Source organism: Strix uralensis, chromosome 2, assembly GCF_047716275.1.
Source record: "Strix uralensis isolate ZFMK-TIS-50842 chromosome 2, bStrUra1, whole genome shotgun sequence".
NCBI lineage: Eukaryota > Metazoa > Chordata > Aves > Strigiformes > Strigidae > Strix > Strix uralensis.
In genome coordinates this window covers 82,026,781-82,054,279 of record NC_133973.1, presented here as the reverse complement: position 1 = coordinate 82,054,279, position 27,499 = coordinate 82,026,781, and the positions used below count along the sequence as shown (strand labels likewise).

The window sequence follows — 27,499 nt, the reverse complement described above, 5'->3', positions numbered from 1 at the left end:
ACCTGTCCCAGAGGGGGAAAAGGATCTTGGGGCAGGAGTTAGCTGGGCTCATTGACAGAGCTTTAAACTAGATTTGAAGGGGGAAGGGGGCAAAACTGAAACTCCCAGACATAAACCTCAGGGTAGTTTAGCACAGTTTGTGGGCTGTTGTGCCAGCAACGATCCTCACCCTGCTATCCCAGTGGAGGCAAGGGATGGAGACATGCAGCACAACAAAGATGCAAGGGATATTGATGGATCAGTAATTGTGGTAACACCTGTGAAAGGTCAGGCTGGAATTAGGACTTCTAAATGCGAAAAGGTGCTGGGGACATCAGCCCATCTGAAGTGCATGTACACCAGTGCACACAGCATGGGTAACAAACAGGAGGAGCTTGAAGCCATGATACAGCAGGAAAATTATGACGTAGTGGCTATTACAGAAACATGGTGGGATGTCGCCCATGACTGGAGTGTGCCAATTGATGGATACAAGCTCTTTAGGAGGGATAGACAAGGAAGGAGAGGTGGTGGGGTGGTGCTGTATGTTAGGGACTGTTACGACTGCTTTGAGCACAAGTATAGTGAAGAGAGTGGAGTGTCTTTGCATTAGAATCAGGGGGAAGGCCAACAGGGCAGATGTTGTAGTAGGAGTCTACTATAGGCTGCCCACCCAGGACAGAGAGGTGGATGAAATATTCTGTAGGCACTTAGGAGATATCTCACGATTGCTTGCCCTTGTTCTTGTGGGGGACTTTAACTTCCCAGACATCTGCTGGAAATACAACACAGCAGAGCAGGACCAGTCCCGGAGATTCCTGGAATGTGTGGCAGATAACTTCCTGATGCAGCTGGTGAGTGAACTGACCAGAGAAGGTGCCCTGTTGGACCTCCTCTTAGTGAACAGAGAAGGACTGGTGGATGATGTGGTAGTTGAAGGCCAACTAGGGCACAGCGATCATGAAATAATAGAGTTCTCTATTCTTAGAGAGACCAGGAGAGGGGGCAGCAGAACTGACATCCTGGACTTCCAAAGGGCTGGCTTAGATTTGTGTAGTCACCTGCTTGACAGAATCCCTTGGGAGACAGTCCTGAAGGGATAAGGAAGTCTTAATGGCTCAGGAGCAGGTGGTCCCCAGGTGCTGTAAGAGAAGTCGGTGGCAGAGAAGACCACCCTGGCTGAACAGGGAGCTTTGGCTGCAACTCAGAAAAGGAGAGTTTATGGCCTTTGGAAGAAGGGGCTAGACACTCACAATGATTACAAAGATGCTGTGAGGCTATGCAGGTCAGAAATCAGGAGGTCTAAAGCCTAGCTAGAAATTAATCTGGCTTCAGCAATCAAGGATAACAAGAAATGTTTCTATAAGTATGTCAACAGCAAAAGAAAGACCAGAGAGAGCCTCCATCCCCTGCTAGACGCAGGAGGAAACATGGTAACGAGTGATGAGGAAAAGGCTGAGGTGCTTAATGCCTTCTTAGCCTCAGTCTTTAACAACAAGACTAGTTGTATTGAGGGAATCCAGCCTCCTCAGCCAGAAGACAGAGACTGGGAGAACGACCCCCCTGCAATACAGGAGGAGATAGTGAGTGACCTACTGCATCACATAGACATACACAAGTCTATGGAACCGGATGGGATACACCCGAGGGTGCTGAAGGAGCTGGCTGGGGTGCTCACCAAGCTGCTTTCCATCATTTACCAGCAGTCCTGGCTGACCGGGGAGGTCCCGACAGATTGGAAATTGGTCAATGTGATGCCCATCTATAAGAAGGGTCGGAAGGATGATCCGGGAAATTACAGGCCTGTCAGCTTGACGTCGGTGCCCGGGAAGCTGGTGGAGCAGCTCATCCTGAGTACCATCACACAACACATGCGGGACAACCAGATGATCAGGCCCAGTCAGCGTGGGTTTATGAAAGGCAGGTCCTGCTTGACAAATCTGATCTCTGTCTACGACAGGGCGACCTGCTTATTGGATGAGGGAAAGGCTGTAGACATTGTCTACCTTGACTTTAGTAAGGCCTTTGACACCGTTTCCTCCAGCATTCTCCTGGCAAAACTGGCTGCTCGTGGCTTGGATGGGCACACGCTTTGCTGGGTAAAAAACTGGCTGGATGGCCGGGCCCAAAGAGTTGTGGTGAACGGAGTTAAATCCAGTTGGCGGCCGGTCACGAGTGGTGTCCCCCAGGGCTTGGTTTTGGGACCACTCCTGTTTAACATCTTTATTGATGATCTAGACGAGGGGATTGAGTGCACCCTCAGTAAGTTTGCAGATGACACCAAGTTGTGCAGGAGTGTTGATCTGCTCGAGGGTAGGGAGGCTCTGCAGAGAGATCTGGACAGGCTGGAGCCATGGGCTAAGGCCAACTGTGTGAGTTTCAATAAGGCCAAATGCCGGGTGCTGCACTTGGGCCACAACAACCCCCAGCAGCGCTACAGGCTTGGGGAGGAGTGGCTGGAGAGCTGCCAGTCAGAGAGGGACCTGGGGGTGTTGATTGACAGCTGGCTGAACATGAGCCAGCAGTGTGCCCAGGTGGCCAAGAAGGCCAATGGCATCCTGGCTTGCATCAGAAATAGTGTGGTCAGCAGGGACAGGGAAGTGATCTTGCCCCTGTACTCGGTACTGGTGAGGCCACACCTCGATTCCTGTGTTCAGTTTTGGGCCCCTCACTACAAAAAGGACATTGAATTACTCGAGCGTGTCCAGAGAAGGGCAACGAAGCTGGTGAAGGGTGTGGAGCACATGTCGTACGAGGAGCGGCTGAGGGAACTGGGGGTGTTTAGTGTGGAGAAGGGGAGGCTGACGGGAGACCTCATCGCCCTCTACAGCTACCTGAAAGGAGGTTGCAGAGAGCTGGGGATGAGTCTCTTTAACCAAGTAATGAGCTATAGGACAAGAGGTAGTGGCCTCAGGTTGCGCCAGGGAAGGTTTAGACTGGATATTAGGAAGCATTTCTTTACAGAACAGGTTGTTAGGCGTTGGAATGGGCTGCCCAGGGAGGTGGTGGAGTCCCCATCCCTGGAGGTGTTTAAGAGTCGGGTCGACATAGCGCTGAGGGATATGGTGTGGTTGGGATCTGTCAGTGTTAGGTTAATGGTTGGAGTAGATGATCTTCAAGGTCTTTTCCAACCTAGATGAGTCTTTGATTCTTTGAAGCTATACAGGTGAAGAGAGTGGTTTTTTGAGCTTGTCACTCTCAGCTCCCTCAATAGAAATTTAAGTGAGAAAGGCACTTTTTTGGCATGATTCATCCTCCCAGAAACATATAAATTCGGTCAGATGAATCATGCCTTAACCATCCCCATAACTTTCTACTGTTAAAAAGAAAGAGAATATGGTATTTAGCTGAGGTGGTAGCTGAGATGGGTCACTGCTATATATTCTTGTGTGATAGGTGCGATAGGCTGATGTGATCTTTCGCTGCCTTCTTACTTGTGGGGTTTGGATTTGGCATTGTCATTGTTTAGTAAACATCACTGCTTTCATCAGTATTGGCATGCATACTTTCAAGGTTATATATGAACTGAACAGTATAAATTGAAAGGCTTCATAATGATCCTTATACTTTGTTTACAGAGATAAAATGTGTGTTAGCTGACATCACAGTTTATGTTACTCTAGGAGTATAATCATATAAATCAGATTCTCATGCAGAGTCATTAAAAAATGCAGAAAAGGGCAAAATGTTCTCATGTGTCCTACCAGGTTCCACTGGAAATAGTTAATTCTGCTTAAGACCAGCTATCACCAATGCTGATCAGACTGTTAACAGATAAAAGACCTCTTTTCACAGCTGTGGAATAGCTGGTAAGATGTAAAGGATGTTCGCTTCAGAATTGTTTTCACTGATTGGTTTATTTTGTCAATATGCACATTCTGAAGTGCAGTAGTCTTTGGATATGTAGAGGTAGCAAAAGACTAGAAGTGGAGAATATATATATATATTTGTTACACAGAAAAAGGGGAAGCTAGAGCATTTTAGACTGCTTAGCATGATTTTCAGTTATTGGGAATAAAAAGCTGAAATATTTAGAAGCCAGATACAAGAACATACTAAGTTGATAAGTAACAATGAAACTGTATTTACTGGGGACAAGTTGGATCAAACTAATCTAATTTCCCTGTATGGAAATGGAACAAAAATGTGGGTATGTGAGAAGCACAGATATTGAGTCACTTGTCTTTCCTAAGTCTTTTTATGCTATTCAGCATGCTACTCTCACATAAGTAAGTAGGGAATTGTCTTGATTAAATTACTGCTAAACATATGCAAAATTTTTTGGGAACCTGAACTTGATTGGGTAGCAAGTGTTCATGGTCAGAATAGAAAGACACTTCAGTTGTGATTCTTGGGCACGTACAGCCACCACTTTCACTACTGTTGAATGGTGAAATAATCAGTGTGCTCTCAAGAAGTAAGGGAGGGCAATAGGAGCTCATATGCAGGCTGGAAAATAGAGCTAGAATTCAAAATAGTGGTATGCCAGTTGATGGGGACATACGCAGATTCTGCATTTAAGTAGGCTGGAGACTGGAGAAGGACTGGCTCAGCAGGTGTTCTGCTGAAATGATGCAGAGACCTTAGTGGTTCCCAAGGTAAACATGAGTTAGAGAAGCAATACTGTTCCAAAATAGGTTTAACAAAATATTTTTGCAATACCTAGTCAGGCAGAGCTATATATGAATTTGGAACTCCTAAACATATAGCTTGTCCACTTATGTACCTAATTTGGGCAATTTAAACTTTCCTTTGGAAGTCTTTGGGGTTAAGTTCAACTACATAGAGGCAGAATGGACACCCTTTATGACTGAAAGAAGTGGGACTGTTCATTTTAATAAAGAAGAGAAAATAAATTTGTAACAGTTTTCAGGAGTAAGAGTCATCACTAGCTTCTCTGAACTAATCACCCTCTTTGTATAAACAGAGGAGAAAAGCAGCATGATTCATCTTATTTCCATGTGGACACTTAAACTAGGTCAGATGAATCATGCCATCATCCTCTCTACCGATTAGCTGAGATGTAGACTCATCTACGTTGGAGATGCATTTGGTCTTTGGAGATGACTACAATCAGGTGGGGGGCGGAACTAATCTGAAATACCTAAAAGGAGGAAGAAGCAAATAATTTGTTCTCATTGATGAGAGCAGATGGAGTATGGGGAAGCACTGGAATGATTTTTCTTGTGGCCTCTCTGTTACTATGCATTTTTTAAGAATAGGTTAGATAAATGTGTTCAGATGTGAGATCATAAATCTTGTTGAACCTGCCCTGGGTTCCAAGGATGGATTAGAGGACATCTCAAGTTCCTCCTTGTTTCTGTGTTTTCATTATTTAGTGAGAGATTCTTCACTCCTACATAAGCTAGGATGCATAGCTGTAAAGGGAATGGGAAGATAACTGTCCAGTTTCAAGTGATGTAGGAGGTGTGTACCCCTTGTCACATTGCATGATGGGGCAGATCACATGATGGGGTGGAAATCACAGTGGGGTTATAGTTTGGAAGAGACACATATTTCCAGCAGCTGTTATCTCCAGCTTCTTCCTGGAAAGCATTACATGCCTCAAGAATATGTGAGTTGGCAGTGCTGCAGCAGGAGTTGCAAACCAGGGCTTAGTAGAACATCTACAAGTAGTGGTAGGGTGAAAGGCTATTAGCACACCCAGTAAAGCTGTATAGTAAAAGTAGATAATGTACTGGTTCAACTCATGATCTCTCTGAAAGTAAAGAAATATAGCATTTAAAAAGACAAATTATCATTTGTATATTTGGAAAGAATTTGGTGAAGGTTAAAAAACATTAACATTAAGGGAATAATTTAATGAATCCATATTTATGTAATTATTCATACTACAGTAAACAAAATTGATTTACATTTAAATCTAACATCTATTGTTCTTTCGTCCCTTTAGTGAGCTCTAACTAAACACTAATCATTAAAAAGTATCTTACCAAACAAAATCAGAAAATAAGTGAGATTATCTCATGAAAAAAATTGGATTGCTGTTAAAGAAGAGGACTTCAAAAATTTTTATAGAGTAGACTGCGTCTTGACAACATACATAGACTATAGAAAGAAATCCAGACTGTATAAAGAAATCCAGGTTTTGACTTCTTGTTCATTGGTGCCACGAGGCCAGAGAGCTGGACTGAAAAATCAGATGGGATTTCCCCTTGTCCAAGACTTGATACAAGCTACAAGTGCAGTAGCTCTTCCAGAAAGTGTAGGGAGAAAAATTGTTCTGCTGGGTGTTTTGGTTTGGTTCTTTTCTGGCATTTTTTCCCCTACAGATATGCTCAGTGGGGGTATGCTCAGCAGTCTTAACTGACTACATGGGAACCTTACAATAAACAGTATGTAATGTTTTTTTACCTTTTTCATGATAAAAGCCATTCTGTAAAAACAGCTTGAACATCATGGAGTGTATCCAGAACTTTCACCTTAAAATCTTTTGTTGCAGGCTTGAATAGCTGCACAAAAACCTATAAGAATGTTAGTGGGGAACAAGCAGTATGAAAGTGAAGGGGATTCATCTGGTTTTGTCCTTCAGCTGTGTTTGCATTCAAAAGTGTGTATGAATTGAAAGGGGAGCTAAAGGCAAGTCTGTCATAGGAGACTCCCTTCTGAAGGGAACAGAAGGCCTAATATGCAGACTGGACCCACTTCTTAGGGAATTCTGCCCTGGGGCCTGGGTTAAAGGTGTGAAGAGAAAGTTTCCTGCTTCAGCCTGGTACAGCCCTCAGATTATTATCCGTTACTGATTTTTCAGGTAGGCAGCGAAGAAGTTGCAACAGGAAGTCCAAGGGCAATCAAGAAGGACTTCAGGGCCTTGGGATGACTGGTTAAGGGATTAGGAGCACAAGTAGTGTTCTGCTCTATCCTTCCAGTTGCAGGGAATGATGAGGGGAGAAACAGGAAGAGCCAGCAGATCAATACGTGGCTCCAAGCCTGCTGTCACCGGCAGAATTTTGGGGTTTTGATCATGGATCAGTTTACACAACACCAGGCCTGCTGGCGACACATGGGGTACACCTGTCTCAAAGGGGAAAATGATCTTTGGGCAGCAGTTAGCAGGGCTCATTGAAAGAGCTTTAAACTAGATTTGAAGCAGGAAAGGGATAAAACCAGGCTCAGCAGAGATAAGCCTGGGGGCAGCACACCAGTGTTGGAGGGACGGTGTGCTAGCGAGATCCTTCAGTCTGCCATCTCAGTGGAGATAGAGGATAGAGATCCATGCAGTAGCAGAAATGCAAGGGTTACTGATGTGTTAGAATTTGGGCTTTTCCCCCAAAAAGGTGGTGGGATCAATAGCCCAACTGAAGTGCCTCTGTACCAATGCATGCAGTATGGGCAAACAAATAGGAGGATTTGGAGTCCATTGTGCAGCTGGAAAACTGTGATATAGTTGCAATCACGGAAACATGGTGGGATGACTCACACAACTGGAGTGCTGCAATGGATGGCTATAAACTCTTAAGAAGGGATAGGCAAGGAAGGAGTGGCAATGGAGTAGCCCTGTATGTTAGGGAGTGTTTTGATTGTCTAAAGGTTAATGATGGTGATGAAAGGGTTGAGAGCTTATGAGCAGGAATCAGGGGAAAGGCCAACAAGGCAGATACCAGGGTGGGAGTCTGTTATAGACAACCCAACCAGGTTAAAGAGGCAGATGAAATATTCCATAAGCAGCTGGGAGAAGTCTCACAATTGCTAGCCCTTGTTTTCGTGGGGGACTTCAGTTTACCAGTTGTCTGCTGGAAATACGATACAGCAGAGAGGAAACAGTCCAGGAGGTTCCTGGACTGTGTGGAAGAAAACTCCTGACACAGCTGGTGAGTGAGCCAACTAGGTATCCTGCTGGACCTGTTGTTTGTGGACAGAGAAGGAATTGTGGGTGATGTGATGGTTGGAGGCCATCTTGGACATAGCGATCACAAAGATAGAGTTTTTGATTCTCAGAGAAGTAAGGAGGGGTTTAGCAGAACTGCCACCTTGGACTTCTGGAGGGCAGACTTTGGCCTGTTTAGGAGCCTGGTTGACAGAGTCTCTTGGGAAGAGTCCTGAAGGGCAAAGGAGTGCAGGAAGGCTGGACAGTCTTCAAGAAGGAAATCTTAAAGGCACAAGAGTAGGCCATCTCCCTGTACCAAAAGATGAGCTGGCAGGGAAGAAGACCATTGTGGCTGAACAGAGAGCTTTGGCTGGAACTCAGGAAAAAAAGGAGAGTTTATGAACTTTGGAAGAAGGGCAGGCAACTCAGGAGGACTACAAGGATGTCATGAGGTTATGCAGGGAGAAAATTAGAAGGGCCAAAGGCCAGCTAGAACTTAATCTGGCTACTGCCAGATTAAGACAGTAAAAAAAGTTTCTATAAAATATATTAGCAACAAAAGGAGGGCTAAGGAGAATCTTCATCCTTTATTGGGTGTGGGGGGAAACATAGTGACAAAGGCTGAGGAAAAGGCTGACATGCTTAATGCCTCCTTTGCCTCAGTCTTTAAGAGTAAGACCAGTTATTCTCAGGGTACCCAGCCCCCTGAGCTGGAAGATGGACAGGGAGCAGAATGAAGCCCCCATAATCCAAGGGGAAATGGTTAGTGACCTGCTACACAACAGACCTATGGAGCTGGATGGGATCCACGCAAGGGTTCTGAGGGAGCTGGTGGAAGTGCTTACCAAAACACTTTCAATCATTTATCAGCAGGGCTGGCTAATCAGTGAGGTCCCAGTTGAGTGGAGGTTAGCAAATTTGACACCCATATACAAGAAGAGCTGGAAGGAGGATCCAGGGAACTATAGTAGGCCTGTTAGTCTGACCTTAGTGCTGGGGAAGGCTATGGAGCAGATCATCTTGAGTGCCATGTACACACACGGCATGTACAGGAAAACCACATGATGAGTGATGAGGCCCAGTCATCATGGGTTTATGAAAGGCAGATCCTGCTTGACTAACCTGATCTTCTATGACAAGGTGACCCACTTAGTGGATGAGGGAAAGGCTACTGACGTTGTCTGTCTAGACTTTAGTAAAGCCTTTGACACTGTTTGCCAAGGCATTCTCCTGGAGAAACTGGCTGCTTGTGGCTTGGATGGGTGTACTCTTCACTGGCTAAAAAACTGACTGGATGGCCAGGCCCAAAGAGTGGTGGTGAATGGAGTTAAATCCAGTTGGTGGCCAGTCACAAGTGGTGTTCCCCAGGGCTCAGTATTGTGGCCGGTTCTGTTTAATATCTTTATCAATGATCTGGGGATTGACAAGGGGATCGAGTGCACCCTCAGTAAGTTTGCAGATGACACCAAGTTGGGTGGGAGTGTTGATCTCCTTGAGGTTAGAAAGGCTTCACAGAGGGATCTGGACAGGCTGGATCGATGGGCTGAGACCAGTTGTATGAGGTTGAACAAGGCTCAGTACCAGGTCCTGCATCTGGGTCACAACAACCCCATGCAATGCTACAGGCTTGGGGAAGAGTGGCTGGAAAGCTGCCTGGCGGAAAAGGACCTGGGGATGTTGGATGACAGCCGGCTGAATATGAGCCGTCAGTGTGCCCAGGTGGCCAAGAAGGCCAATAGCACCCTGGCTTGTATCAGAAATACTGTGGCCAGCAGGATGAGGGATGTGACTGTCGCCCTGTGCTCAGCACTGGTGAGGCCACACCTTGAATGCTGCGTTCATTTTTGGGCCCCTCACTACAAGAAACACATTGAGATGCTGGAGCGTGTCCAAAGAGCAACAAAACTGGTGAAGGGTCTAGAGCACAATTTCTATGAGGAGCAGCTGAGGGAACTGGGGTTAAGCCTGAAAAAAAAGGAGGCTGAGGGGAGACCTTTTGGCTCTCTTTAACTGCCTGAAAGGAGATTGTAGCGAGGTGGGTGTCAGTCTCTTCTCCCAAGTAACAAGGGATAGAACAAGAGGAAATGGCCTCAAGTTGTGCCAGGGGAGGTTTAGACTGGATACTAGGAAAAATTTCTTCACTGGAAGGGTTATCAAGCACAGGAGCAGGCTGCCTATGGAAGTGGTTGAGTCACCATCCCTGGATGTATTTAAAAGACCTGTAGATGTGGCACTCAGAGATGTGGTTTAGTGGTGAGTTGGCAGTGTTACGTTGATAGTTGGACTTGATCTTAAAGGTCTTTTCCAACCTGAACAATACTGATTCTGTGATTCTAAGTACCAAAACTACTGGCAACAATAGATCATTTAGGTTTTTGTTTCTAGAGAATGGTTTATGCGTTGGTGTAGAAATGAATTGTATTAAAATCAGGAATCATACTGGGTAAGAAAGGGTGAGTTAGAGTGCAGTATTCCAATTCATATCAATATTTGATCCTAACATGTTATCATCAAAAGCAGTTACACAGAATATTCTGTCCAACTGTCATAAAAAAGTCCTTGTAGAAATAATTTCTCTTTCCTGGGACTTCCTTAGTGTTGAAATACCTTCTGAATTTCACTTAAATTTGATAAGTTTATATACTAAAACTGTGTGTCTTTCCCTAACCAGTTTAGAGAAGTGGACTTTTATGTTGTTGTTGTTGACAGGTGCTATTTTCCTCTTGTAATTGGAAAAGAGCGTTATTTGTTTGCATGATTATCCACTTCCTGAGAGTTTCTATCTTGTCAAGGTAGAAATGGTACATTTATTAACCTATCTGAAACTTGGAAACGCATACTTCAAATTCATTTCTTTTTACAGCATTCTGCAAACTAGGTACTGAAATATATGGCATAAACCAAAATGCATTTGCATTGCCTACATTAAGCACAATTTTGCACATATCACTAATCACTAATAGTGATTAGATTGCTATTCACTAGTATAACAAAGCTATGCAGAGGGACATACAGTTTTTCTTCTTGATATCCAGTAGTTAAAGAAGAGCACAGAACTAACTTCAACATAATAGAGATCCAGTTATAAACCTTCATTGTTCCTTAAACTTCCATGGAAAACATGGACATTTGTTTAAGAAATGCAGCCTTGAAGGACATTTTTCTTCCCTCTCCTTTTTCTCAATAAAAATGAAGTGAAGCGAAAGATAAAAAATGCATCTAATCCCTTACCAAGCTCTTTGGGTGCTCTTTGAAACCCATGACATGTAGTCATATGTTAAGTAAACGAACTCCTCAAATTTCTTTGACTGACTAGTGTGATGATTTTTAGTGTGAAATTCCTCAGACTATCAGATGCAGGAATTCACCAAACTTCAACCGACACTTATAAAAAGGCTGTCAGATTAAATATTCAGTGATACAAAATGAATATTTTTACTTGTTTGATGTGCAAGAAATGTTGATCTGTATTGTTGCATCTGCTAGAACCTGATTATCATTTCACTTTAACCTGTATAAATCAAAAACCAGCTCACTGAAGTTGAGTATTGCCAGCATAAAACCGGGATAATTGGGGAAAAAAAAAAGGTTCTAAACTTTCAAAATATAAAGACAAAAGTTTCATCTGATGTCAGTCATCATCATAGCTTTATGGAAATCTTCCTGAGGTTGTTCTTTCTCTTCATGTGTAATTCCTCTGTGATTCCCTGATTACTTTTTATAAAGCTAGCATGTAAAGTCATGATGCTTAGGCAACCCTCTGGAAACCAAGTATATACTTTATTTCATTCTAAGAAAAACACATAACCAGCTGTGCAGAAGGAAATAGGATTTGCATAAATATATTAGAAGTTTGTCATTTATCTACTATTAAGACCACTTGGTAGAAGCATGATTATCTCAGCTCTTTATTTGTATAAACTGCAGCATCATATTGTTTGATGACACTTTCTTTTAATACCAGTTCCTTACAAAAATCTTAGGGATTCACCCTGACTTGTATACCTGAGCGATTTGTCCTAACATCCCTTTATAGTCAAGGGAGAGGAACAAACACTTACAGAGAGCAGTTCATCTCAACCGAAAGTAGTCATCTAAAGTTGAAGAGATGAATCATGCCTTAGAAGTTCTTGTGCCTCTCACCTGGCTTTAGGGAGCTTCAGGTGACTAGCCCACATATATACGTTTGAAGTTATGTGAAATGAATTTTACCCTTCTAATCAATTAATTTTCTGACCTTCCTATCTCAACACCATCCTGCTATAAATTCCAAATTTCCCTTTTCAAAAAATAGCCTTTTTGTACATCTGAGATGATTTGCCTTCCTTATTTATTATGGCAAATGTGTAAAAATGCATATTATAAATCATTATCAATTTAATGTCCTTTTGCAAACCATGCACAACCTTTTATGTCAAAAGATTTTCAAACAATTTCGTTATATGATACCAGTTTTAAAGCTGTGATCCCCTGGAGTGTTCTGCTTGCAACTCTGAGCATATTTCATTCCAAAGTAGTAAGCAATATATTCAGAATTTAGAAATACTTTCCTCCAACGAGAAAGCATTGCCTATGAAATACCCAGAACAATGCAAAATCAGAGGGAAGATAAGCAGAATCCAAGAGGAAAACAGGTTTTGGTAGAGCTTTATTGCTAGTTATTTCTTCTCCCAGCACCATACAAAACAATTTGCTCTTGTTGCTTCCAAAATGTCAAGGTGAATGGTCCCATAGTCATCACTATTAAGTCTGAGGTGTATCACTAACACTTGGCAATACAGAGTTGGTTCAGCTACGGGTCTAATCTGTTCTACCTGTTTTCTTACTGACTTCAATGATGAGTATAATCTATGAAATGGATTAATTTGAAATACGTGTTAATGAGGAGCAGCTTTAGTGAGTCTCAAATATCTTCTGCTGACACTTATGCTTTTGATCTCTCTTCCATATAACCTTCACAGGCAATGCCCTAATGAGTTCATTCTTTATAATTCATTTCTATGTCTTGAAGACTTTATTCTTCCAGCTCATTTTTCTGATATGATAAATTATTATGGAGTTCTGCAGTGTATCTGGCATTGTGTACTACTTTGTAGTTAGAAATAATTACACTGAATTTCCCACATATATGTATTTCTCTGTTTGATATATTTTAAACAAAGTTATTATGTATGTAATACTGGGTGGATTAATTTATTTTTCATATTCTTTTACATAATTTTTGAATGCCTTTTGTTTGCTAGGCAGTAAACTGTACCCGAGGCATTCTCCTTGACTCCAGTAGGACAATGTATGCAAGATACACTTGATTGGACTATAAATCTTTAGTAGAGAGAGTTTGATGCTTCTGGATTATTTGCGCTGCCCATAAACAGAAGGAAAACATACAAGATCACCGAACATTAATGGCAACTGGGAACAAGCTAATACTTCCCATACGCCTTTTCAAGGCATAATAACTTCATAATATTAGTAGGTTTTTCAGCTTTTGCTTAGATTTAGATATCTGGATTCCTATATATTATGGGCTGTTACTTAAAGTAATCCAGTCTCATCAGTTTTGGATCCCCTCTGAACTGTGAAAGGCATTCTTGCTAAATACTATGTCCATAGTTCAAGGATGATTTTAACCTGTCTGGTTATTGACTTCTATATGTTACCCTGACTAAGTGTGAATTAGTTTGTAATATGTAATGTAGGCTGGTGAATTACAACTGAATTATAAGACTTCACAACTTGTTGGCCCAGTACTAATACTGGAGTTTTAATTTGTTAGACTATCTTTGTGTTAAGTACTATGGATGTTTCAGAAGGTAATACTCAGAATTTAGACCATGCATTTTCTCATTTAGCAGCTTGCATAAAACATACATCTGTGTGAAGAAAGGGTAAACTTCAGAAAATGAGGTTGCTTTTATAACAATGAGATTCCATAGAAATTTGTTTTAAATTAATTTTCTAAGATACCTATAGTAGAAAGACACTTTGCCAAAACTATTAAGAATGAGAATTGCAGGGTTGGTTTAAAATCCAATCCAAATTCTATTTTATTCTGTGCAACATTTCCATTAAATCTGATTAATGTCCAGGAATAAAAACCAAGATTTCTTTTTCAACCTGTTTGTGAGTTCTAGTAAACAAGGCACGTGTATACTTTTGTGTTGTCTTTTAAAGCCAGTAATCCACTGGACTGATTACTGCATTGTGTTATCTTTATAATTTAGAACTACCCTACTCAGGAGCAGAAAGGTTAAAGAAAGTGAATGAAAATTTGCAAATCTTTTAAAGTAATGACCTAATAGATATTTTACATCATTTTGTGATCCCTTTGTTAAATAGACTGTTATCAAGAAAGAATGTAGATGTGTATTGATATGAAGAATCAGCTGAATTAATGCAATACATGAAATAAACAAGTGCTTTTCTACATTTTTTTTCCTAGCCTCTGTTTTGTTCTTTTGTTCTTTCTTAGCAAAACCAGGAAGAGACATATTACTGTTTTTTTTTAAAAAATTAATGGGTAAATACATTGACAGCGCTGATTTTTGACTTAGGAGTATACAAATCATAATTTTAAGTGTAGCCAAAGAAAAAATAAAGTTGACATGTCACCCATGGTAAACGCTAGACATTATTCACAGTAATGCTGCAGAAGGTATCTGTAGGACATTGTGTAGCAGTTACTATGAAGATCTCATAAAGGATGGAGGTAAGAGGCAGTGAGCCTGCATATTAAAAAATCATTTAATGACAAAAAGAGCTTCTCTGGCTTCATCTTGGTTATATTTAAAATGTCTTTTATATGTATTGGATTTATACTGATTGAAAACTCACCACTTCTTTTATGTGGCTGAATAATTAAGACTGATGATGTTAGTCTGGGCCCATAGACTTAGAAGACAGAGAAACACATTGTTAAATCTATGATATGCTTGCAGTAGGAACCAGCATAACTTGATTTGTCACTGAAGTCTCTGAAAGTGTTGTAAATGACATAGATTGCCATCATAAGGTGTTCACAGGAGCTGTTCAATATTGAAAGTAAACATAGGTCTGCTTTGCTCTCTGCCATTCTGTGAGCCGTCTGAGAGCAAAACAAAATCTCTGGAACAGCTTTGGCGGTTATAAAGTAGGAAACGTGCCAGTAGAAAAACCTCGTTAACTAATTTTGTAAGAAATCTTAAAATTACAATTAAACAGCATGATGCAGGATCATAAACACAAGTGGCCAGTATTATCGTATGCTGTTTAGAAAAGCACAAATAGTCAATAAATCATGCAGTTGATTATTGTACTCATTCATCTGTGGATTGCTGGGGCACTAACAATGTAGTTCAATCTTGAAGGTTTGTTATTGTTTAGACCGCATTGTAAAATCTATTGATTAGCCATATGCAGCATGATTTATTCCTTCATCCAGCATTTGTGCTCTTGGTAATAGGATACTGCAGCCATGGATTGTAACAGACATTTTAGATCACATACTTTATAGTTTTCATCTAGGAAAAAATATTAATAAAAAATTGAGAAGGGTCATAAAAACCTTATTCATGTCATTCTAAAGAAATTATTATAACATCATTATTTTACTAACGTTACCTACTTTAACAAATTTCATCTGAAGCATTGGCAAAATTTGTGCAAAAGACTGAATATACAGTTACAAAAAGAGCCATTTTCTTAGGAGGCTTTAATATTCTTCACACTTCATTATTTTAAGAAAAATCAATTTGACTTAATTTTTTGTCTTTGTTATTCTGACTGTTCCAAGCTTTTATATGAAGGGTTCTTGAGTCAGTGATAACTGGGTATCTAGGTCAGTTGTCTAGGCCCAGCCATCTAGTACCATTTTAAATGCAGAACATCCACACAAAGCCTGCAGATGTGACACAGGACCTGCAGGATACCCATGCCCTTCCAGACAGGCAGATAAACAGCATCTGCCATTGAAAACACGCTTAAACAGCTAAATAAAGCCTCCATAGTAGGACTGTACTTTCTTTGCATTCCTTGTTCCCTCCAATAAAAATGAGACGTACTGTAGGATATTTAAGGCTGTAATTTAGCTGTCCATGGATATGTGCCTCCATGTGAGCTAGGTGTCCAAACTGCCTTTATAGCTGGTGGAGATTCATTTGCCTTAAAGTGGGCATCTTGATCAGTCTAATATGCCCTATCTGATACTTTGTGTCTCATTTGCTACTCCAGAAAGACACGGGGTGCAGTGCAGGTGTCTTGGTATGATCTGGCATGAGGTGCTGAGGTTCAGAAAAGTCACAGAGCTGGTGGTGATGCAGGCAGCTATGGTCTACAGAGTCACTCAGCTGGCACTTCTGCGTGTCAGCTCATGGGACAAACTGAAGAGGCTTGGCTGTATTGAACAGGTCTCCATTGGTGGGAGCCTGGCTCCATGCAGGGTCCTGGCTTTAGGAGTCTGACTTTTGAAACAAAACAAACCCTTTGCTGAATCACTGTGATATTTGGCACATATGAATAATTATAGTGAAATTCACTTTAGGAGAGATGCACATATGTATGTGCCATAGTAGTGAAACAAAAAGGACAAATGGGATGCACTTTACTACTCTTTACTGTGGGCAGTCAACACTTTTTTCTTACTTATGAGAATGTTAGAGGAGTGGCAAAGAGAGAGATAGCAAAATCAGTCTTAAGGAAATATGAAACTAAGTTAATAGTAGATAGCAGAGGAATAGAGGTAATGGCTGATTTATAAGCATGTATCTCATTTTTATTGTAGAAAACAAGGAATGCATAGAAAGTATAAGCAGATTAGTTTAATATGTCTTCTCAGTGATCTTTTCACAAAGAGTGCAATTTCAAAACCACTGAAGTCGGTGAGAATCGTTTCCCTGATGTGAACAAGCTTTTTATCAGAATATAAGACATTTATTCTTATGCATATATATATATTAAAGATGTGATAGCCAGTCTTGGTTATTATATTGAAATTATTCTGAGTTTTCTACTATTTCTTTCAGTCTGTGACTTAACTTCAGATTGCTTCAGTAATTGCCTGACATAGTATAACACTATTTGATTCTGCCTATTTTTAACATCACTGTTTGGACAATATTAACCATACTTCATACTTTTTCTCACTTTATTTCTATAGAGTGGCATTAAAAAAATAAATGTGAAAAAATAAATGCTTGTAAACTTGTAAAGCTTGAATGAATAAAAGAAAGGTACTGAGTCATAGCCATCCAGTGGATAAAAGGGGTTAATACTTGTAATATGTGTTTCTATGTATTTTTGTTCTCAACTCTAAGGTAAGTTTCCTTTTGATCTATATATAGCTTCTTTGCCTTCCCTGAAGTGCAAGCTTCTCAGGCAGATCTAGGAAATTTCTCAGTGCAAACACTTTTTCTGGTTTGAAAAACAGCATTTTTCCTTACCTGCAAATCACAGAACCATCTAGGTTGGAAAAGACCTTAAAGATCATCCAGTCCAACCATCAACCCAGCATTAACATTTCCCAACTACACCATATCCCTCAGCGCTATGTCAACCCAACTCTTAAACTCCTCCAGGGATGGGGACTCCACCACCTCCCTGGGCAGCCCATTCCAACGCCTAACAACCCGTTCTGTAAATCAAGGCAGGAGAGAATACTTCTCCAGTATACTTTAACTGTTTTATTAAAAACTACTCACTGTACTTAAGGATTGCCACCTAACACATGAAATTAAGTTTATCCATTCAGGCTTTGCCAGTTATGCAGATCTTGAGGCTTAGAGAGGGTGTATCCATCAGAGTGCCCAAGGAGAGCAATTCTGCATGTTCCAGCACTTTGCTTGACCATATCAATTGCCAGACCAAACAGCATTGTTTAAAAGCACGTTCTCATGTGTGTTTGGTACATCTCCTTCCTTTGGAGACAAGAAGACAAAACTGATCTTTTAAAAGTTAAGTTTTAATAGAATGGAAAAGTTGTTTAAATTGTTTAATGTTACTTTTGCCCATCCACTTAGGATGGTAAGAGGAATGACTTGAAGTGGAGTGACTGAGAGTGTTTAACTTTCTATTGCAACTTTCAGAATGAGTTGTGAGATGATAGAGTTTATGTGTATATATACATAGACACATACAGTAGGGTTTTCTTATATTTTGTAACTTAATAACTCAGCTTATAATTTATTTCCTTTCATATTTTTTTTAGACTGTGTTTAATGTATCTAGACGAGGGGATCGAGTGCACCCTCAGTAAGTTTGCAGATGACACCAAGTTGGGTGGGAGTGTTGATCTGCTCGAGGGTAGGGAGGCTCTGCAGAGAGACCTGGACAGGCTGGAGCGATGGGCTAAGGCCAACTGTGGGAGTTTCAATAAGGCCAAATGCCGGGTGCTGCACTTGGGCCACAACAACCCCCAGTAGCGCTACAGGCTTGGGGAGGAGTGGCTGGAGAGCTGCCAGTCAGAGAGGGACCTGGGGGTGTTGATTGACAGCTGGCTGAACATGAGCCAGCAGTGTGCCCAGGTGGCCAAGAAGGCCAATGGTATCCTGGCTTGTATCAGCAATAGCATGGCCAGCAGGGACAGGGAAGTGATCTTGCCCCTGTACTCAGCACTGGTGAGGCCGCACCTCGATTCCTGTGTTCAGTTTTGGGCCCCTCACTACAAAAAGGACATTGAATTACTCGAGCGTGTCCAGAGAAGGGCAACGAAGCTGGTGAAGGGTGTGGAGCACATGTCGTACGAGGAGCGGCTGAGGGAACTGGGGTTGTTTAGTGTGGAGAAGGGGAGGCTGAGGGGAGACCTCATCGCCCTCTACAGCTACCTGAAAGGAGGTTGCAGGGAGCTGGGGATGAGTCTCTTTAACCAAGTAATAAGCGATAGGACAAGAGGTAATGGCCTCAAGTTGCACCAGGGAAGGTTTAGACTGGATATTAGGAAGCATTTCTTTACAGAACGGGTTGTTAGGCGTTGGAATGGGCTGCCCAGGGAGGTGGTGGAGTCCCCATCCCTGGAGGTGTTTAAGGGTAGAGTCAACATAGCGCTGAGGGATATGGTGTGGTTGGGAACTGTCAATGTTAGGTTAACGGTTGGACTGGATGATCTTCAAGGTCTTTTCCAACCTAGACGATTCTGTGATTCTGTATCCTGCCAAGAAAATATAAGGATTATTAATTGTAACATTACTTGTAAGGTGTTTACCTATATACAAAAGACAGTTGTCAGTTTATGAGGAGTTTGTCTCTTAATAAATTCTAACGCAAAAATGCCTTTGGGATAAATGTAAGGTATACTGATGTAATTGTTTTAAGTCCTTACTCTAATTTCTTATTTTTTAAACTTTAAAAATAATGAACTTTTTATTTATTACAGAAACCTTTGAAATGCTTATCAGACTGGCTGAGAATTACACAAGCACCCTTTTCTGCAATGCATATAGAAACATGGCTGCTGAGGCTACTACATGTGTTCAGGAGTTTTTCACAGATGTTGGACTCTTCATATTTGGCACAGACATTAGCACAGAGGAATCTGTCAACAGATTTTTTGACACCCTGTTCCCAGTAGTCTACAATCACGTGATTAATCCTGGTCTGACTGACATTTCACTGGAATATGCGGAGTGCCTCCAAATGGTGAGAAGAGACATCAGGCCCTTTGGTAACATTCCCAAAAAGGCCATAGGACAAATGGGAAGAACACTGTTACCCAGCCGGACTTTCTTGCAGGCTCTGAATTTGGGGATTGAAGTGATCAATACAACAGATCATCTGCATTTCTCTAAAGACTGCAGCAGAGCGTTACTGAGAATGCAGTACTGCCCTCATTGCCAGGGGCTGACTTTAAGTAAGCCCTGTATGGGCTACTGCCTCAACGTCATCCGAGGCTGCTTAGCTAATGTGGCAGAAGTTGATCTTCACTGGCGCGGATATATACAGTCCCTGGAGGAGCTCTCAAGTGCCATGAGCGGAACATACGACATTGAGCACGTGCTTCTAAACTTTCATTCACTTGTTAATGATGCTCTCATACAGGCTCGTATCAATGGGCCAGAGTTATCTGAGCAGGTAAGAAGCTGTTTTTGTCCATGCTAGGTGCAAATGTGACACTAAGAAAAATAACACTGGTAACTATTACTTGTTTGGCCACTTTTATGGTGATGAACACATTTGTAACTGAGTTCAGCTTTATTTGACAATGCATTTTTCCAGCACTGCCAGTTTTTATTTTAATCATGCACATGACCTGCTAATTTCCCATATTCTATTCACATGTTCAACATCATGTGGAGATTCAACATTTTGGCAGCATTTACAGTAAAGGCTTTTCAAAAGGAAAATAATTCTTGTGTGGAATTTATCTTTTCTCATTTCCCATGAACCCATAGCTCTTTTCAAGATTTTGCTGAGAGAAAATTTGTGTGACACAATCCAGTGGAAACTTCTGTTCCTTTCACCCCTTTTCTTTAGAAGTTAACGTTTTCAGTACATGCACTGGTTTAGGTTTAGGTTAGATGCCTTAGGTTTAACTTTACAACTGCATATTTTAAGTTCTGCTAAACAAGGGTGAACAGTGGAATGTGTCATTAAGCTTGGAAGCTTAAAATATTAATGAGAGAAGAGTAAATTATCTGGGGAAAAAGTAATTTCACAAATATTCTATAAAAATATATTAATACAGTGACATTTGTGTAAATGAGAGTGCTAAATCTCAGCAATAATATTTGCTTGCAGATTGGAAACTTTTTGTACAACATACTGAGAACAATTTGTAGGAGCACAGAAAAATGTTTTTCATGAACATAAGAAAATTGTTTAATTGCTTCATTGTTCTCTTATGTGCACATAATGATAAATTTAAATACTCCTTTTAGGTACTGGTGGCCTGTCTTAAAGTACCTATGACTTTGCATATATTATTTGCATAATTTTGTAGGTTTCAGAGAAAGTGGCACCGTTCCTTTGTAGCATGAGCTAAGTCCTTTCTTATATATACCTAAGAGAAAAAGCAAGTTATGTGAGAGTTATGTTTGCTGTGAATGTATGAAGTGGGGAATTTTAAGATACTGTTAGGGAAAATGCATTGTTATTTAGCTACACATTAGAAAGAAAGCTAGTATATCTGCAATTTTATGAAGGTTATGTAAGTATCAAAATTTGAATTATTCCTATGTTATATTTAATCCACAAAACATTTTGTAATTGTATTTTTCTCTGTATTTATTCATGCAGACTTCACTGACTGATATATTCTGCACTTAATGCTGGATTGGCTATCTTGGTCTGGGGAGATGCCTTCTTTTAACAGTATACACAGGTCTAAATGGTGTTTGGGTGTCACTGTGATGTGGCATCAGCTGAGGTGCAGTAATACTTCTAGGACTGCCACAGCCTGCCTCTTTACTTGACTAGCTGAAGTTGCAGCAGAGTCTTCTAAGCAGCTGATATGACCTCTCACAATAAACAACTTGACCTAATACAATAAATAGAGGATTTTTCATTTCTTACTAAGACCCACAGTCTACTGAAATAGGTTCTTCATCCTCTTTGTAGTCAGTGAGTAACAGGGAAATTGCCCATTTCTATGAATTTCCCATTTTATCTGCTTTATACCAGCCAGCTACATTAGCCAGAATCTCCTGCTGCTGAACTTCTTCAAAAAAAAAAGATCTTTTTTGGAAAAGGTTTTTCGCTAACAACAGTTTGGCTCAAAAGTGGCTCACTGATGTCTAATTCCTATTATGTTTCAGAGCTACAATTGCCTTTTAGGGATATTCCCTGTTCCTCCTCAGATTTTTGGGGGATCTTTTTTGGCTACAATTTTCAGGAACAAGCTAGGATAAGAAAGTAAAGGCTCAAGGAAAGGAGTTTTATTTCCTGTTTCATCCAGGGTCATTTAGTTTGAGAAGTTTTAGGCTTGGATTTTCAACAGTGAACCTCCATTGGCCCAGACTTAAAAGTCTCTCAACACAGTCATGTTTTTAAAAGGAAAGTTTTTATTCTCCAGAATAATATATTTCACTCAATTTGAATAAAAAATTAAATGGGTGAAGAGCCCTCCACCCAGTGTTTTGGCTTAATGAATATTTCATATTGATCCAAAATAAAATGCTTTGATATTCCTGAAAAATCAGTGCCTTCCTTCTCCCCTTCCCTCATATGATGTAAGGAATACTAAAATGTCTTATGCAATGATATTTTGTGCCAAAGTGTTTGTTTGAAGATCAAGTGTTTGCTTTTGTTAAGATCTGCTCATATAGAATGACTTCCAAACTTTAAAAACTAAATATTTCATTTTTCACTTAATCCGCATCAGATCTGTGCATTTAGATGTATCTTTCACTTAACCTCTATAATTGACCAATTCTTTCTCTCCTTTATCTATAGTTTGACTATAAGACTATGAGTCCCTTGAAACATGGTGATCTAGTCAGTCAGTTCTGATTTGCTGAGTACGGCTTGAGTATATTTCATATCTGCCCATACATTAGGTATCACCTAATACTGGCATGTAATAAATACAGTCTTTCAGCTTTAAGAGGCAGAGGACATGAATTCTGTTGAAATTGGCTCATTAATATTTATTTATTTTATCTTCATAGTGACTCATGAACTGTTTCAAACTTTGATAAGCAATTAATGCATCAGTAATTCTAACAGACACAGAAAAGATGATTATGAGCCAGCAAATAATGGCTCGCTTAGGCACACAGTAGTCTCTGCAATTTTAAAAGTGATTTTCATCACAGTAAGTACTTTTATGAGTTTTAAAGAAGAAGACAGAGAAAAAAGTCTTTAAATGTTTGGAGGCATAATATATACATATACAAATATCAATATGAGAATCAACCGAGTATCCTTCTTAGTGATACATGTATTTGTACAACTCTTTGTCTAATCATGTGTATATTTGTGTAAATAACTGTATGTTAAAAGATTTTTTTCTAACATGTTGTGTGGATATATTTAAATATAATGTATATTCATACTTCAAGCTCTGTGTGGTGTGGAAAGACAACTAATGCCTATATAACATGGCATCCTTTTACAGAACTTCCTTCTGGTATTTACAACTTGTTCCCTTTTCTGTTTGGGTCAGCAAAGCAGTGCCACTCTGTCTCCAGCTGGAATTTCTCTTTCCCTTTGTTCTTCCTGTTTCAAATTCACACCTTTTACTCCTGCCTCCCACAGCTCTGCTGACTGACAAATAAGTGCAGCACCTGTTCATCATCTACCGGAACATTATTCCGAGCTATTCTGCAGAATCTAGTGGAAGTGTGTGGATTGTGGAACTATTCACATATTTATATATTTCACATACTTATATAGAGAGATATATTTATGACAGTTCTGTTCTGTGTTCCTGAAGTCTATATATGTCCATTTATGTACTGTTTATGCTCAGTGCTGTCCCGATCCAATGTCGGGGGGAGGTTTCGATACGATCCCAAGAGCGAGATTAAGACACAAACGAGGTCAACTGCCGTATACCCAGAACAGGTTTTTATTATTAAAGAAGTGAAGAGGGGTAGCGATAGGACAGAATGGAAGGAAAAGACAGAAATAAAGCAAGGATGTGGGATAGGACTGCAAGAATAGTCACCACCGTGGATCCAGCGGCATCCCGTTGGTCCTCAGTCTTCAGTTCTTCGGTGGTGGGTGCACACGGATCTGGCTTCGATGGTGGATGCACACTGAGCAAAATTTTCTGCTGTCTTTTGAAGTTCATCGTATCCGCTGATTAGCATATCTGCTCGCCTTTAGTTTTTTTTTCCTCTGGTCCCACAGGTTTTGCTGCATCTGGCTTCAGGGCAGGAACGTTTGCCTCTTGTCAGTTCATTATCAATGCATGCATGGGGTCTGGCCTACACAATAGAGCCACAAATGGCTACAGGATGGGGCCAACTCAGCACACCTCTGCCCCTTTGAGGCTTGTCTAAAGAGTCCGGACAATGCAGCCACAAAGAAGTGGGGGGGTGCATCCTTCAATACACTCCTACTTCTCTGGGCGACATCCCCCAGACCAATTACAGGCCGCAACAGCTTCTCTTGGAGGTTTGCACAGACACGAGCAAGCTTTGAGGCAGTCATAGGACATTTCAGTCTATAGTGGACCCTATGTTTTTTAGCTGGTAGGAGTTGGATAGAATTTTTTTAGCAGACTTCTGTGTGTATGCTTATGCAGATATAATGTAATAGAGGTTTAAGAGAGCTGCATGATACAAAATAAGAACAGTATTCATTATGAAGATAATCTGAGAAAGATTCTTAAGCATTGGATCACAGGTAAAAATGCTTATTGCTACAAAGGACCTTGTAGATTCATCCTGTTTGTCTTTGTGGTCAGCCTGAGTTGCCATGTGCCGGTCTCTGAGCTTGAGTATTGCTAAGGAAATCCCTACTGAGGGCAACTGTGCAGGCTAATGAATGCACAAGCACTTTGTAACACATTTAAGCCTTATTCAAGGAAAAACAAACAAACAAAAAACCCATGGAAACTTATTTACAAGTTTTAATAAATTGTTTCATGTTACCTCCATTCTGTTATGCTACCCACTGTCATCATTACAACAGAAGGACAAAGAGAGATATTAGCAAGATTTTACAGTTTTGTGTGGATGGAGTGTACTATCCCCAGCATAGGAGTGTGTTTCCATTCCCTTTACGTACAGGTTAATGGCACAGCCCCATGCCATGGAAGGGCTCACTGTGGCAGCTTAAGCCACTGTCACCCTGGGTTGCCCAAGTCCTTCTGTGGCACCATCCTCAGCTGTGTGTTTCCACGCCTTTCCCTGTGTGCACGCTGCTTCGGCAGCTGAAAGTGTAGCTGGTTGAGGGAGCTGTCTGTAAGAGAGCGTCTCTCGTAGCCATGGTCTTGTTTCGGTGTGTGAAGACTTGTGCTGTCACGTGTTGGGTAACGCAGCAGCTGAGAGGTCCATCGGAGTGGAACAAACAGAGGACCTGAGAGGAGGTGGAATGGGTCCGAGGCAAGAGCTGAAGGAAGAGGGGAAAGGAACAGGAGAGAAGAGAAAGAGAAAAGTCACAAGACTTTATAATTAAATCTTTCCTCTAAACTTTACATTGAACTATTGTTCTTGATTCCCAGAAGATCAGTGGTGTTTGGGATTAATACTGAATAAAAGAGATGAAAAGGTATATTGAGAAGATGTTCTTTGTGTATTCTGGGCACTGATGATTTGGGGATCTGGAGGAAAATGAAGTATGTGACCACGATATTAAAAGCTATATATTCATCTAAAAATGTGGGAATCAGAAACACAACAGAAAATACTAAAATCACACAGACAAATTCTGACGTTTCCTAATTTTGAAAGTGAGGAATTTGTGCTATAGGTTTGGTAAAATTCTTGTATGTATTTTTATACATAATGTAAGCCTACAAAGATTTGGAATGGGATTTTCAAAAGCACCATGTCTTCACTGTGTTCTAACCAATGTGGACTTTCATCGGATCAGTTTTCTAAACAGTTGGAGATAATGAAAATGTCAAACTTCTGGAAATTCTCAAGTTCTTTCACTGATCTTAGCCTAATCCTGAAAGAATATCTGAGTTACGTGTCTTGAAAAAAATATGCATAATTATATTGTATTAAAATAGACTTTTGTCTTGCTCTTTTTAAAATCTGTCATTAATACTAGGAAAAATCTTTCTTGTGCCATAGAATGCTACCAGGAAGAAGAATTTAATAAACTGTATTTAGAGCTTTATTTCCTTATTGTTTATTTTTGCTTGAAATAGCTATAAACACTTAAACAGTCAGAACTGCTGTAATATACTGATGTTTTAAATTTAATATTCCCTTGAAAAGACATATTCACAAACATTATAAATAGAATCTTTGTGGGGTTTTTTTAATTCCTTCTACGATCTGTTTTATATTGCTACTTTTTATTGGAGTCTCTCTAGCGAAAAGTCACACAGCCTTATTCCATGCCATTCCAGAAAATGAAGTGCTGTAGAAGGGCACTAAACCAATTAATTTTTTGTATTCAAAAAAGGAGTGGAGAGGTGATGAAAAGCATCTTTTGATAATCCCAAATACATAAAAAACATACACCTGCAAGCTATAGTATGATTTCAGGGGTTTTTTTTGGAAAGGAGTAAGCTTGATTGTCAACAAAAGACCAGATTAACAGCATTTCTAATTGTGGGAAGTGCTGTGCCTGGATATTTGGTAACTTTCACAGCTTTACAGGTTAAGGCACTTAAAAGAGATGCAAGAGATGAGCATCCTTTGAAGTAGCTATCCTGTGAACCCACTTCCTTAGTATCTAAAATCTAATTTATTTACTTACATGATTATATGCCTATAAATAAAACCGTTTTATGCCTACTGCTTCATAGCTACTGCATTTTGGTTTGCTCAGAGTGCATTAGTCAATCATGTGAAGTAAGTTCACAAACTATTTGAAATTATATTCAAAGATAATTAATTTTGTTACTCTATTTTAAAGAAATTTTAATATTAGAAAATGCTTTTTATAAACCTTTTATATAAATCAGGTCATGAAGGAGATTTGAAATTCATAATTTTTAAAAATAAAGTTGTAGCTATCACAAAGAGTTGTACTCATCACACCTGAAATGGACTTCTATCTCTATTCTATATGCATATAAAAATACACAGTGCAATGTTAACCAAAAATGGTTATTGATTTGATAACAGAGATATAATTACAGTATTTTTCTGTAATTGAAATATTAGGCTGTACTTCCAGGCATTATTTATAATGTTCACCCCTGATTTTGCTTGAAAAACTTAGGAGTTACCCATCTAATAAAAATTCAGGAAGACAGAAGAATGGAAGAAAAAACTAACCATTTTCATTAAAACTGAAAATTCAGGAAGATAACGTAATGGAGGAAAATAAGAAACACTTCCCCTAAAACAATTCAGTCTGTCTAAACAACATCATATGGGTGTGCTAATGTTATTTCCATGTGTTTCAGTGCACCCAGCAGTATGTACATGGAAGAGACATACATTCATTATCAAATTTAGTGACTATTTTACCACTAGCTTATCTTATTTTGTCTCATTAGTGGAGGAACCTTTCATCATTCTTTGATTCTGAGGACTATGAATTCTGCATACCCTTTAGCAAAATGGGTAAGGGCTTTAACCTTAATTTTGCTCCTTTGGATTTTGTTTTCTTGCCTCATAGTCTTAGTCATTATTCAAATGACTCCTACTTTTGGATTTTGAAACTTTTAAGAAGAAATAATGTACATTTACTCTTGCCACCTTAATTTTCTCACAGCTTTAACCTAAAATGAAATTAAAAATACACCATTTCGAAGTGATACATTCAAGGTTTTATTATTTTTAAAATAAATATTAAACCAATATTTTACAAATGGGGAGGCTCAGACTTGATATTAGGAAACCCTTCTTTACTGAGAGGGTGGTCAAATGTTAGAACAGGCTTCCTAGAGAGGCAGTTGATGCCCCAAGCCTGTGTTTAAGAGGCATTTGGACAGCGCCCTTAATAACATGCTTTAATTTTTGTTCAGCCCTGAATTGGTCAGGCAGTATGACTAGATGATTGTTGTAAGTCCCTTCCAACTGAAATAGTCTGCTCTATTCTATTCTATTCTATTCTATTCTATTCTATTCTATTCTATTCTATTCTATTCTATTCTATTCTATTCGCTTTTATGAAACAGCATAGACAGAAAATCAAAACCCTGGTTAAAAA

General features: G+C 40.0%; 1 protein-coding gene across 1 annotated transcript in view; it reads left to right on the top strand.

Moving 5' to 3' along the window:
- GPC5 (glypican 5) overlaps positions 1 to 27,499 on the top strand; it is a 751,613-nt gene that overhangs the window by 106,517 nt on the left and 617,597 nt on the right. Inside the window, exon 3 of the mRNA XM_074859431.1 lies at positions 19,152 to 19,846. Within this exon, the coding sequence (XP_074715532.1) occupies positions 19,152 to 19,846 (695 nt within the window). The remainder of the gene's footprint in view (positions 1 to 19,151; positions 19,847 to 27,499) is intronic.